At 50.7% G+C, this 14,192-nt stretch overlaps 1 protein-coding gene across 1 annotated transcript in view; it reads right to left on the bottom strand.

Annotated features, from left to right (window-relative positions):
* Nucleotide 1: 1 nt before the first annotated feature.
* The window catches only part of tfr2 (transferrin receptor 2), a 75,715-nt gene continuing 61,524 nt past the window's right edge, over nt 2-14,192 (bottom strand). The window contains exon 19 of the mRNA XM_059975014.1: nt 2-1,202. Coding sequence (XP_059830997.1) covers nt 957-1,202 — 246 coding nt within the window. The 3' untranslated portion in view covers nt 2-956. The remainder of the gene's footprint in view (nt 1,203-14,192) is intronic.

Here is a 14,192-nt window from a genome sequence, read left to right as displayed (position 1 = left end):
GTTTTCCCATTAGCTCTGATCCGAAGCTTCCAGAACTGACTGAGTTTCTGTGGGACACCATCGCACTACACTCTTCGACAAAAGTAATGGGAGAGAGGTTGAGCAATGGTGGGGAGGCTGAGGAAGGAGGAGGATGATTTTGAGGGGCAGGGCGATGGGAACAACTGGAAGGCAGGACACAGAGGCTGAGGGAGGGGACGTGAGGAGGTGTAGAAATGGAGTGGGGATTAGGAGGATTGCAGGAGGAGCACGAGGGAAAAAGGGGTGTGTGCTGTAAGGGAAGGGAGGCAAGATGGGCAGTTGTAGGTGTAGAGAAGCAACAGGGGTTGTAGGTGGGGCAGGAAGGAAGGGTTTTTAGTAGAGGAGGGGGCAGGAAGAAAGGAAGGTTGCAGAACAGGTGGGTTCTGGAGGGGTGTTACAGGGTAGGGGCAGGAGGGAGAGGTGTAATAGGGGCTAATAGGTGAGAGGACTGGTATGTTACAGTGGGTAGTGTGGCAAAAGGTGAGGGGGCGAGTGAGGGGTGTTATAGAGGGTGATAGGGCAAGAGCAAAGGGAGTTGTAGGAGTTAATGGGACGAGGGAGGATTTTATGGAGGGAGGTGCAAAGAGGAGGAGGGTTTTATGGAGGGAGGTGGCAAAGGGGAGGTCATGGAAAAAGAGTAAAGGGAAGGAGGGTGAGGGAAGCATGCTATTGGGGTTAATGAGGCAAGAGGGAGGAGGGCTTTATGGTGGGAGGTGGCAAGAGGGGTGTGATGGGAAGAGGATAAGGGGAAGGAGGGCAAGAGCGAGGGGTATAATTTGGGTGAGGGGTGATGCTGGGGAGGAGGTTTCCTGTGAGGGAGAGAGGTGCTGCAGATGAGAAAGGGGCAAGGGTGGGGTGTAGAGATGACAGTTGCACCTCCTTGTAGGGAGCAGGAGGGAGGGGTTGTCTGGACGAGCTGGGCGACGTCCAGCCGGTCAGAAGTTGTTGTTGCCGAGACTCCAGACGTCCCCGCTGAGTGCGTTGGCGGCTCCCTGCAACGTCCAGGTGATGAGGGCCAACTGGCGGCGGAAGACGGCCTCGTCGAAGCGGTCAGGGTCCTCCTGCAGGAGCTGGAAGTGGGTGGTGAGCGCCTCCAGGGTGTGGTTGCCCCGCCCGTGCAGGATGTGGCGGAAAGGGGTTTCGGTGGCTGACACGTACTGTGAGAGGAAGTAGAATTCCACCTGTTGGGGAGATGAGGGTGTCAACTTCTCTGGCAGGGCCACCCTCACTTCCATTCCCTCCTAAACCACCTTACCACTTTATATCCCTCCTCCTCCACACCCCAAGACCATTTCCCCAACCCAGTATCTTCTCTCCCAGCCACCGGAACTACTCTCCCAGACCTTCCCCAGACCAACTCTCCCTCTGCTTCCCTCTACCTCATCACCCCCTCCTTGTCACTGTCCCTCTCCTTCCTCTCCTAATGTCTCACCCTCTATCTCCCCCTCCTCTCTACTCCCTCTAGTCTACCTCTTCTCTCCTTCTACTCTCCCTTCTCCTGTCTACCTTCTTCCCTCTACTTCCTTCCCCCTCCCCATCCTCTCTACCCCCACTCTCCCTCCCTCAGTCTCAGTGTCTCTCAATCTCTCCCTGTCTCTCTCTGCATCTCTCAATCTCTCCCTGTCTCTGTCTGTGTCTTTCAATCTCTCCCTGTCTCTCTCTGCATCTCTCAATCTCTCCCTGTCTCTCTCTGCATCTCTCAATCTCTCCCTGTCTCTCTCTGTGTCTCTCAATCTCTCCCTGTCTCTCTCTGCATCTCTCCCTGTCTCTCTCTGTGTCTCTCAATCTCTCCCTGTCTCTCTCTGTGTCTCTCAATCTCTCCCTGTCTCTGTCTGCATCTCTCCCTGTCTATCTCTGTGTCTCTCAATCTCTCCCTGTCTCTCTCTGTGTCTCTCAATCTCTCTCTGTCTCTCTGCATCAATCAATCTCTCCCTGTCTCTCTCTGTGTCTCTCAATCTCTCCCTGTCTCTCTCTGCATCTCTCAATCTCTCCCTGTCTCTCTCTGTGTCTCTCAAACTCTCCCTGTCTCTCTCTGTGTCTTTCAATCTCTCCCTGTCTCTCTCTCTCTCAATCTCTCCCTGTCTCTGTCTGCAACTCTCAATCTCTCCGTCTCTCTCTCTCAATCTCTCCCTGTCTCTGTCTGCATCTCCCAATCTCTCCCTGTCTCTCTCAATCTCACCCTGTCTCTCTCTGCATCTCTCAATCTCTCCTGGTCTCTCTCTGTGTCTCTCAATCTCTCCCTGTCACTGTCTGCATCTCTCCCTGTCTCTCTCTGTGTCTCTCATTCTCTCCCTGTCTCTCTCTGCATCACTCAATCTCTCCCTGTCTCTCTCTGTGTCTCTCAATCTCTCCCTGTCTCTCTCTGTGTCTCTCAATCTCTCCCTGTCTCTCTCTCTGCGTCTCTCAATCTCTCCCTGTTTCTCTCTGAGTCTCTCAATCTCTCCCTGTCTCTCTCTCTGCGTCTCTCAATCTCTCCCTGTTTCTCTGTCTCTCAATCTCTCCCTGTCTCTGTCTGCATCTCTCCCTGTCTCTCTCTGCGTCTCCCAATCTCTCCCTGTCTCTCTCTGCATCTCTCAATCACTCCGTCTCTCTCTGCATCTCTCAATCTCTCCCTGTCTCTCTCTCAATCTCTTCCTGTCTCTGTCTGCATCTCTCCCTGTCTCTCTCTGTGTCTCTCAATCTCTCTCTGTCTCTCTGCGTCAATCAATCTCTCCCTGTCTCTCTCAATCTCTCCATCTCTCTCTGCATCTCTCAATCTCTCCCTGTCTCTCTCTGCATCTCTCAATCTCTTCCTGTCTCTGTCTGCATCTCTCCCTATCTCTGTGTCTCTCAATCTCTCCCTGTCTCTCTCTGTGTCTCTCAATCTCTCCCTGTCTCTCTCTGCATCTCTCAATCTCTCCCTGTCTCTCTCTGTGTCTTTCAATCTCTCCCTGTCTCTCTCTCTCTCAATCTCTCCCTGTCTCTGTCTGCAACTCTCAATCTCTCCGTCTCTCTCTCTCAATCTCTCCCTGTCTCTGTCTGCATCTCCCAATCTCTCCCTGTCTCTCTCAATCTCACCCTGTCTCTCTCTGCATCTCTCAATCTCTCCCTATCTCTCTCTGCGTCTCTCAATCTCTCCCAATCTCTCTCTGCATCTATCAATCTCTCCCTATCTCTCTCATTCTCTCCCTGTCTCTCTCTGCATCACTCAATCTCTCCCTGTCTCTCTCTGTGTCTCTCAATCTCTCCCTGTCTCTCTCTGTGTCTCTCAATCTCTCCCTGTTTCTCTCTGTCTCTCAATCTCTCCCTGTTTCTCTGTCTCTCAATCTCTCCCTGTCTCTGTCTGCATCTCTCCCTGTCTCTCTCTGCGTCTCCCAATCTCTCCGTCTCTCTCTGCATCTCTCAATCACTCCGTCTCTCTCTGCATCTCTCAATCTCTCCCTGTCTCTCTCTCAATCTCTTCCTGTCTCTGTCTGCATCTCTCCCTGTCTCTCTCTGTGTCTCTCAATCTCTCTCTGTCTCTCTGCGTCAATCAATCTCTCCGTCTCTCTCTGCATCTCTCAATCTCTCCATCTCTCTCTGCATCTCTCAATCTCTCCCTGTCTCTCTCTGCATCTCTCAATCTCTCCCTGTCTCTCTCTCTGTGTCTTTCAATCTCTCCCTGTCTCTCTCTGCATCTCTCCCTGTCTCTGTCTGCATCTCTCAATCTCTCCCTGTCTCTCTCTGTGTCTCTCAATCTCTCCCTGTCTCTGTCTGCATCTCTCAATCTCTCCCTGTCTCTCTCTGTGTCTCTCAATCTCTCCCTGTCTCTGTCTGCATCTCTCCCTGTCTCTCTCTGTGTCTCTCAATCTCTCTCTGTCTCTCTGCATCAATCAATCTCTCCCTATCTCTCTCTCTGCGTCTCTCAATCTCTCCCTGTCTCTCTCTGCGTCTCTCAATCTCTCCCTATCTCTCTCTGCGTCTCTCAATCTCTCCCTGTCTCTCTCTGTCTCTCAAACTCTCCCTGTCTCTCTCTGTGTCTCTCAATCTCTCCCTATCTCTCTCTGCGTCTCTCAATCTCTCCCTGTCTCTCTCTGCGTCTCTCAATCTCTCCCTATCTCTCTCTGCGTCTCTCAATCTCTCCCTGTCTCTCTCTGTGTCTCTCAAACTCTCCATCTCTCTGTCTCTCAATCTCTCCCTGTCTCTCTCTCAATCTCTCCCTGTCTCTGTCTACATCTCTCCCTGTCTCTTTCTGTGTCTCTCAATCTCTCCGTCTCTCTCTGCGTCTCTCAATCTCTCCCTGTCTCTCTCTGTGTCTCTCAATCTCTCCCTGTCTCTGTCTGCATCTCTCCCTGTCTCTCTCTGTGTCTCTCAATCTCTCCATCTCTCTCTGTGACTCTCAATCTCTCCCTATCTCTCACTGTGTCTCTCTCAATCTCTCCCTGTCTCTATCTGCATCTCTCCCTCTCTCTCTGTGTGTCTCTCAAACTCTCCCTGTCTCTGTCTGCATCTCTCCCTGTCTCTCTCTGTGTCTCTCAATCTCTCCCTGTCTCTGTCTGCATCTCTCCCTGTCTCTCTCTGTGTCTCTCAATCTCTCCCTGTCTCTCTCTCAATCTCTGAATCTCTCTCTGTCTCTCAATCTCTCCCTGCCTCTCTCTGTATCTCTCAATCTATCCATGTCTCTGTCTGCATCTCTCCTGGTCTCTCTCTGTGTCTCTCAATCTCTCCCTGTCTCTGTCTGCATCTCTCCCAGTCTCTCTCTGTGTCTCTCAATCTCTCCCTGTCTCTCTCTCAATCTCTCAACCTCTCCCTGTCTCTGCATCTCTCCCTGTCTCTTTCTGTGTCTCTCAATCTCTCCCTATCTCTCTCTGCATCTCTCAATCTCTCCCTGTCTCTCTCTGCATCTGTCAATCTCTCCCTGTCTCTCTCTGCATCTCTCAATCTCTCCCTGTCTCTCTCTACATCTCTCAATCTCTCTCTGTGTCTCTCAATCTCTCCCTGTTTCTCTCTGCATCTCTCAATCTCTCCCTGTCTCTCTCTCTGCATCTCTCAATCTCTCCCTGTCTCTCTCTGCATCTCTCAATCTCTCCCTGTCTCTCTCTGCGTCCCTCAATCTCTCCCTATCTCTCTCTGCGTCTCTCAATCTCTCCCTGTCTCTCTCTGTGTCTCTCAATCTCTCCCTATCTCTCTCTGCGTCTCTCAATCTCTCCCTGTCTCTCTCTGCGCCTCTCAATCTCTCCCTATCTCTCTCTGCGTCTCTCAATCTCTCCCTGTCTCTCTCTGTGTCTCTCAAACTCTCCCTGTCTCTGTCTGCATCTCTCCCTGTCTCTCTCTGTGTCTCTCAATCTCTCCCTGCCTCTCTCTGCATCTCTCAATCTCTCCCTCTCTCTCTCTGCATCTCTCAATCTCTCCATCTCTCTCTGCATCTCTCAATCTCTCCCTGTCACTGTCTGCATCTCTCCCTGTCTCTCTCTGTGTCTCTCATTCTCTCCCTGTCTCTCTCTGCATCACTCAATCTCTCCCTGTCTCTCTCTGTGTCTCTCAATCTCTCCCTGTCTCTCTCTGTGTCTCTCAATCTCTCCCTGTCTCTCTCTCTGCGTCTCTCAATCTCTCCCTGTTTCTCTCTGAGTCTCTCAATCTCTCCCTGTCTCTCTCTCTGCGTCTCTCAATCTCTCCCTGTTTCTCTGTCTCTCAATCTCTCCCTGTCTCTGTCTGCATCTCTCCCTGTCTCTCTCTGCGTCTCCCAATCTCTCCCTGTCTCTCTCTGCATCTCTCAATCACTCCGTCTCTCTCTGCATCTCTCAATCTCTCCCTGTCTCTCTCTCAATCTCTTCCTGTCTCTGTCTGCATCTCTCCCTGTCTCTCTCTGTGTCTCTCAATCTCTCTCTGTCTCTCTGCGTCAATCAATCTCTCCCTGTCTCTCTCTGCATCTCTCAATCTCTCTCTGCATCTCTCAATCTCTCCCTGTCTCTCTCTGCATCTCTCAATCTCTCCCTGTCTCTCTCTCTGTGTCTCTCAATCTCTCCCTATCTCTCTCTGCGTCTCTCAATCTCTCCCTGTCTCTCTCTGCGTCTCTCAATCTCTCCCTATCTCTCTCTGCGTCTCTCAATCTCTCCCTGTCTCTCTCTGTGTCTCTCAAACTCTCCATCTCTCTGTCTCTCAATCTCTCCCTGTCTCTCTCTCAATCTCTCCCTGTCTCTGTCTACATCTCTCCCTGTCTCTTTCTGTGTCTCTCAATCTCTCCGTCTCTCTCTGCGTCTCTCAATCTCTCCCTGTCTCTCTCTGTGTCTCTCAATCTCTCCCTGTCTCTGTCTGCATCTCTCCCTGTCTCTCTCTGTGTCTCTCAATCTCTCCATCTCTCTCTGTGACTCTCAATCTCTCCCTATCTCTCACTGTGTCTCTCTCAATCTCTCCCTGTCTCTATCTGCATCTCTCCCTCTCTCTCTGTGTGTCTCTCAAACTCTCCCTGTCTCTGTCTGCATCTCTCCCTGTCTCTCTCTGTGTCTCTCAATCTCTCCCTGTCTCTGTCTGCATCTCTCCCTGTCTCTCTCTGTGTCTCTCAATCTCTCCCTGTCTCTCTCTCAATCTCTGAATCTCTCTCTGTCTCTCAATCTCTCCCTGCCTCTCTCTGTATCTCTCAATCTATCCATGTCTCTGTCTGCATCTCTCCTGGTCTCTCTCTGTGTCTCTCAATCTCTCCCTGTCTCTGTCTGCATCTCTCCCAGTCTCTCTCTGTGTCTCTCAATCTCTCCCTGTCTCTCTCTCAATCTCTCAACCTCTCCCTGTCTCTGCATCTCTCCCTGTCTCTTTCTGTGTCTCTCAATCTCTCCCTATCTCTCTCTGCATCTCTCAATCTCTCCCTGTCTCTCTCTGCATCTGTCAATCTCTCCCTGTCTCTCTCTGCATCTCTCAATCTCTCCCTGTCTCTCTCTACATCTCTCAATCTCTCTCTGTGTCTCTCAATCTCTCCCTGTTTCTCTCTGCATCTCTCAATCTCTCCCTGTCTCTCTCTCTGCATCTCTCAATCTCTCCCTGTCTCTCTCTGCATCTCTCAATCTCTCCCTGTCTCTTTCTGTGTCTCTCAATCTCTCCGTCTCTCTCTGCGTCTCTCAATCTCTCCCTGTCTCTCTCTGTGTCTCTCAATCTCTCCCTGTCTCTGTCTGCATCTCTCCCTGTCTCTCTCTGTGTCTCTCAATCTCTCCATCTCTCTCTGTGACTCTCAATCTCTCCCTATCTCTCACTGTGTCTCTCTCAATCTCTCCCTGTCTCTATCTGCATCTCTCCCTCTCTCTCTGTGTGTCTCTCAAACTCTCCCTGTCTCTGTCTGCATCTCTCCCTGTCTCTCTCTGTGTCTCTCAATCTCTCCCTGTCTCTGTCTGCATCTCTCCCTGTCTCTCTCTGTGTCTCTCAATCTCTCCCTGTCTCTCTCTCAATCTCTGAATCTCTCTCTGTCTCTCAATCTCTCCCTGCCTCTCTCTGTATCTCTCAATCTATCCATGTCTCTGTCTGCATCTCTCCTGGTCTCTCTCTGTGTCTCTCAATCTCTCCCTGTCTCTGTCTGCATCTCTCCCAGTCTCTCTCTGTGTCTCTCAATCTCTCCCTGTCTCTCTCTCAATCTCTCAACCTCTCCCTGTCTCTGCATCTCTCCCTGTCTCTTTCTGTGTCTCTCAATCTCTCCCTATCTCTCTCTGCATCTCTCAATCTCTCCCTGTCTCTCTCTGCATCTGTCAATCTCTCCCTGTCTCTCTCTGCATCTCTCAATCTCTCCCTGTCTCTCTCTACATCTCTCAATCTCTCTCTGTGTCTCTCAATCTCTCCCTGTTTCTCTCTGCATCTCTCAATCTCTCCCTGTCTCTCTCTCTGCATCTCTCAATCTCTCCCTGTCTCTCTCTGCATCTCTCAATCTCTCCCTGTCTCTCTCTGCGTCCCTCAATCTCTCCCTATCTCTCTCTGCGTCTCTCAATCTCTCCCTGTCTCTCTCTGTGTCTCTCAATCTCTCCCTATCTCTCTCTGCGTCTCTCAATCTCTCCCTGTCTCTCTCTGCGCCTCTCAATCTCTCCCTATCTCTCTCTGCGTCTCTCAATCTCTCCCTGTCTCTCTCTGTGTCTCTCAAACTCTCCCTGTCTCTGTCTGCATCTCTCCCTGTCTCTCTCTGTGTCTCTCAATCTCTCCCTGCCTCTCTCTGCATCTCTCAATCTCTCCCTCTCTCTCTCTGCATCTCTCAATCTCTCCATCTCTCTCTGCATCTCTCAATCTCTCCCTGTCACTGTCTGCATCTCTCCCTGTCTCTCTCTGTGTCTCTCATTCTCTCCCTGTCTCTCTCTGCATCACTCAATCTCTCCCTGTCTCTCTCTGTGTCTCTCAATCTCTCCCTGTCTCTCTCTGTGTCTCTCAATCTCTCCCTGTCTCTCTCTCTGCGTCTCTCAATCTCTCCCTGTTTCTCTCTGAGTCTCTCAATCTCTCCCTGTCTCTCTCTCTGCGTCTCTCAATCTCTCCCTGTTTCTCTGTCTCTCAATCTCTCCCTGTCTCTGTCTGCATCTCTCCCTGTCTCTCTCTGCGTCTCCCAATCTCTCCCTGTCTCTCTCTGCATCTCTCAATCACTCCGTCTCTCTCTGCATCTCTCAATCTCTCCCTGTCTCTCTCTCAATCTCTTCCTGTCTCTGTCTGCATCTCTCCCTGTCTCTCTCTGTGTCTCTCAATCTCTCTCTGTCTCTCTGCGTCAATCAATCTCTCCCTGTCTCTCTCTGCATCTCTCAATCTCTCTCTGCATCTCTCAATCTCTCCCTGTCTCTCTCTGCATCTCTCAATCTCTCCCTGTCTCTCTCTCTGTGTCTTTCAATCTCTCCCTGTCTCTCTCTGCATCTCTCCCTGTCTCTGTCTGCATCTCTCAATCTCTCCCTGTCTCTCTCTGTGTCTCTCAATCTCTCCCTGTCTCTGTCTGCATCTCTCAATCTCTCCCTGTCTCTCTCTGTGTCTCTCAATCTCTCCCTGTCTCTGTCTGCATCTCTCCCTGTCTCTCTCTGTGTCTCTCAATCTCTCTCTGTCTCTCTGCATCAATCAATCTCTCCCTATCTCTCTCTCTGCGTCTCTCAATCTCTCCCTGTCTCTCTCTCTGCGTCTCTCAATCTCTCCCTATCTCTCTCTGCGTCTCTCAATCTCTCCCTGTCTCTCTCTGTCTCTCAAACTCTCCCTGTCTCTCTCTGTGTCTCTCAATCTCTCCCTATCTCTCTCTGCGTCTCTCAATCTCTCCCTGTCTCTCTCTGCGTCTCTCAATCTCTCCCTATCTCTCTCTGCGTCTCTCAATCTCTCCCTGTCTCTCTCTGTGTCTCTCAAACTCTCCCTGTCTCTGTCTGCATCTCTCCCTGTCTCTCTCTGTGTCTCTCAATCTCTCCATCTCTCTGTCTCTCAATCTCTCCGTCTCTCTCTCAATCTCTCCGTCTCTGTCTACATCTCTCCCTGTCTCTTTCTGTGTCTCTCAATCTCTCCGTCTCTCTCTGCGTCTCTCAATCTCTCCCTGTCTCTCTCTGTGTCTCTCAATCTCTCCCTGTCTCTGTCTGCATCTCTCCCTGTCTCTCTCTGTGTCTCTCAATCTCTCCATCTCTCTCTGTGACTCTCAATCTCTCCCTATCTCTCACTGTGTCTCTCTCAATCTCTCCCTGTCTCTATCTGCATCTCTCCCTCTCTCTCTGTGTGTCTCTCAAACTCTCCCTGTCTCTGTCTGCATCTCTCCCTGTCTCTCTCTGTGTCTCTCAATCTCTCCCTGTCTCTCTCTGTGTCTCTCAATCTCTCCCTGTCTCTGTCTGCATCTCTCCCTGTCTCTCTCTGTCTCTCAATCTCTCCCTGCCTCTCTCTGTATCTCTCAATCTATCCCTGTCTCTGTCTGCATCTCTCCTGGTCTCTCTCTGTGTCTCTCAATCTCTCCCTGTCTCTGTCTGCATCTCTCCCAGTCTCTCTCTGTGTCTCTCAATCTCTCTCTGCATCTCTCAATCTCTCCATCTCTCTCTGCATCTCTCAATCTCTCCCTGTCTCTATCTGCATCTCTCCCTCTCTCTCTGTGTGTCTCTCAAACTCTCCCTGTCTCTGTCTGCATCTCTCCCTGTCTCTCTCTGTGTCTCTCAATCTCTCCCTGTCTCTCTCTGTGTCTCTCAATCTCTCCCTGTCTCTGTCTGCATCTCTCCCTGTCTCTCTCTGTGTCTCTCAATCTCTCCATCTCTCTGTCTCTCAATCTCTCCGTCTCTCTCTCAATCTCTCCGTCTCTGTCTACATCTCTCCCTGTCTCTTTCTGTGTCTCTCAATCTCTCCGTCTCTCTCTGCGTCTCTCAATCTCTCCCTGTCTCTCTCTGTGTCTCTCAATCTCTCCCTGTCTCTGTCTGCATCTCTCCCTCTCTCTCTGTGTCTCTCAATCTCTCCATCTCTCTCTGTGACTCTCAATCTCTCCCTATCTCTCACTGTGTCTCTCTCAATCTCTCCCTGTCTCTATCTGCATCTCTCCCTCTCTCTCTGTGTGTCTCTCAAACTCTCCCTGTCTCTGTCTGCATCTCTCCCTGTCTCTCTCTGTGTCTCTCAATCTCTCCCTGTCTCTCTCTGTGTCTCTCAATCTCTCCCTGTCTCTGTCTGCATCTCTCCCTGTCTCTCTCTGTGTCTCTCAATCTCTCCCTGTCTCTCTCTCAATCTCTGAATCTCTCTCTGTCTCTCAATCTCTCCCTGCCTCTCTCTGTATCTCTCAATCTATCCCTGTCTCTGTCTGCATCTCTCCTGGTCTCTCTCTGTGTCTCTCAATCTCTCCCTGTCTCTGTCTGCATCTCTCCCAGTCTCTCTCTGTGTCTCTCAATCTCTCTCTGCATCTCTCAATCTCTCCATCTCTCTCTGCATCTCTCAATCTCTCCCTGTCTCTCTCTGCATCTCTCAATCTCTCCCTGTCTCTCTCTCTGTGTCTTTCAATCTCTCCCTGTCTCTCTCTGCATCTCTCCCTGTCTCTGTCTGCATCTCTCAATCTCTCCCTGTCTCTCTCTGTGTCTCTCAATCTCTCTATCTCTCTGTCTCTCAATCTCTCCCTGTCTCTCTCTCAATCTCTCCCTGTCTCTGTCTACATCTCTCCCTGTCTCTTTCTGTGTCTCTCAATCTCTCCGTCTCTCTCTGCGTCTCTCAATCTCTCCCTGTCTCTCTCTGTGTCTCTCAATCTCTCCCTGTCTCTGTCTGCATCTCTCCCTGTCTCTCTCTGTGTCTCTCAATCTCTCCATCTCTCTCTGTGACTCTCAATCTCTCCCTATCTCTCACTGTGTCTCTCTCAATCTCTCCCTGTCTCTATCTGCATCTCTCCCTCTCTCTCTGTGTGTCTCTCAAACTCTCCCTGTCTCTGTCTGCATCTCTCCCTGTCTCTCTCTGTGTCTCTCAATCTCTCCCTGTCTCTCTCTGTGTCTCTCAATCTCTCCCTGTCTCTGTCTGCATCTCTCCCTGTCTCTCTCTGTGTCTCTCAATCTCTCCCTGTCTCTCTCTCAATCTCTGAATCTCTCTCTGTCTCTCAATCTCTCCCTGCCTCTCTCTGTATCTCTCAATCTATCCCTGTCTCTGTCTGCATCTCTCCTGGTCTCTCTCTGTGTCTCTCAATCTCTCCCTGTCTCTGTCTGCATCTCTCCCAGTCTCTCTCTGTGTCTCTCAATCTCTCCCTGTCTCTCTCTCAATCTCTCAACCTCTCCCTGTCTCTGCATCTCTCCCTGTCTCTTTCTGTGTCTCTCAATCTCTCCCTATCTCTCTCTGCATCTCTCAATCTCTCCCTGTCTCTCTCTGCATCTGTCAATCTCTCCCTGTCTCTCTCTGCATCTCTCAATCTCTCCCTGTCTCTCTCTACATCTCTCAATCTCTCTCTGTGTCTCTCAATCTCTCCCTGTTTCTCTCTGCATCTCTCAATCTCTCCCTGTCTCTCTGTCTGCATCTCTCTCCCTGTCTCTCTCTGCATCTCTCAATCTCTCCGTCTCTCTCTGTGTCTCTCAATCTCTCCCTGTCTCTCTCTGCGTCTCTCAATCTCTCCCTATCTCTCTCTGCGTCTCTCAATCTCTCCCTGTCTCTCTCTGTGTCTCTCAATCTCTCCCTATCTCTCTCTGCGTCTCTCAATCTCTCCCTGTCTCTCTCTGCGTCTCTCAATCTCTCCCTATCTCTCTCTGCGTCTCTCAATCTCTCCCTGTCTCTCTCTGTGTCTCTCAAACTCTCCCTGTCTCTGTCTGCATCTCTCCCTGTCTCTCTCTGTGTCTCTCAATCTCTCCATCTCTCTCTCTCAATCTCTCCCTGTCTCTCTCTCAATCTCTCCCTGTCTCTGTCTGCATCTCTCCCTGTCTCTTTCTGTGTCTCTCAATCTCTCCCTGTCTCTCTCTGCATCTCTCAATCTCTCCCTGTCTCTCTCTGTGTCTCTCAATCTCTCCCTGTCTCTCTCTGCATCTCTCAATCTCTCCCTGTCTCTCTCTGTGTCTCTCAATCTCTCCCTGTCTCTCTCTGCATCTCTCAATCTCTCTCTGTCTCTCAATCTCTCCCTGTCTCTCTCTGCATCTCTCAATCTCTCTCTGCATCTGTCAATCTCTCCCTGTCTCCGTCTGCAATCTCTCCCTGTCTCTCTGCGTCTCTCAATCTCTCCCTGTCTCTCTCTGCATCTCTCAATCTCTCTCTGTCTCTCAATCTCTCCCTGTCTCTGTCTGCATCTCTCCCGGTCTCTCTCTGTGTCTCTCAATCTCTCCCTGTCTCTGTCTGCATCTCTCAATCTCTCCCTATCTCTCTCTGTGTCTCTCAATCTCTCCCTGTCTCTCTCTGCATCTCTCAATCGCTTCCTGTCTCTCTCTGCGTCTGTCAATCTCTCCCTATCTCTCTCTGTCTCTCAATCTCTCCCTGTCTCTGTCTGCATCTCTCCCGGTCTCTCTCTGTGTCTCTCAATCTCTCCCTGTCTCTGTCTGCATCTCTCAATCTCTCCCTGTCTCTCTCTGTGTCTCTCAATCTCTCTGTCTCTCTCTGCATCTCTCAATCTCTCCCTGTCTCTCTCTGTGTCTCTCAATCTCTCCCTGTCTCTCTCTGTGTCTCTCAATCTCTCCCTGTCTCTGTCTGCATCTCTCAATCTCTCCCTGTCTCTCTCTGCGTCTGTCAATCTCTCCCTGTCTCTCTCTGCATCTCTCAATCTCTCCCTGTCTCTGTCTGCATCTCTCAATCTCTCCCTGTCTCTCTCTGTGTCTCTCAATCTCTCTGTCTCTCTCTGCATCTCTCAATCTCTCCATGTCTCTCTCTGTGTCTCTCAATCTCTCCCTGTCTCTGTCTGCATCTCTCAATCTCTCCCTGTCTCTCTCTGCGTCTGTCAATCTCTCCCTGTCTCTCTCTGCATCTCTCAATCTCTCTCTGTCTCTCAATCTCTCCCTGTCTCTGTCTGCATCTCTCCCGGTCTCTCTCTGTGTCTCTCAATCTCTCCCTGTCTCTCTCTGCATCTCTCAATCTCTCCCTGTCTCTCTCTGTGTCTCTCAATCTCTCCCTGTCTCTCTCTGCATCTCTCAATCTCTCCCTGTCTCTCTCTGTGTCTCTCAATCTCTCCCTGTCTCTCTCTGCATCTCTCAATCTCTCTCTGTCTCTCAATCTCTCCCTGTCTCTCTCTGCATCTCTCAATCTCTCTCTGCATCTGTCAATCTCTCCCTGTCTCCGTCTGCAATCTCTCCCTGTCTCTCTGCGTCTCTCAATCTCTCCCTGTCTCTCTCTGCATCTCTCAATCTCTCTCTGTCTCTCAATCTCTCCCTGTCTCTGTCTGCATCTCTCCCGGTCTCTCTCTGTGTCTCTCAATCTCTCCCTGTCTCTGTCTGCATCTCTCAATCTCTCCCTATCTCTCTCTGTGTCTCTCAATCTCTCCCTGTCTCTCTCTGCATCTCTCAATCGCTTCCTGTCTCTCTCTGCGTCTGTCAATCTCTCCCTATCTCTCTCTGTCTCTCAATCTCTCCCTGTCTCTGTCTGCATCTCTCCCGGTCTCTCTCTGTGTCTCTCAATCTCTCCCTGTCTCTGTCTGCATCTCTCAATCTCTCCCTGTCTCTCTCTGTGTCTCTCAATCTCTCTGTCTCTCTCTGCATCTCTCAATCTCTCCCTGTCTCTCTCTGTGTCTCTCAATCTCTCCCTGTCTCTGTCTGCATCTCTCAATCTCTCCCTGTCTCTCTCTGCGTCTGTCAATCTCTCCCTGTCTCTCTCTGCATCTCTCAATC

This window comes from Hypanus sabinus, chromosome 7, assembly GCF_030144855.1.
Source record: "Hypanus sabinus isolate sHypSab1 chromosome 7, sHypSab1.hap1, whole genome shotgun sequence".
NCBI lineage: Eukaryota > Metazoa > Chordata > Chondrichthyes > Myliobatiformes > Dasyatidae > Hypanus > Hypanus sabinus.
The sequence above is the reverse complement of the archived record's forward strand: the minus strand, read 5'-3'. Positions and strand labels throughout refer to the sequence as shown.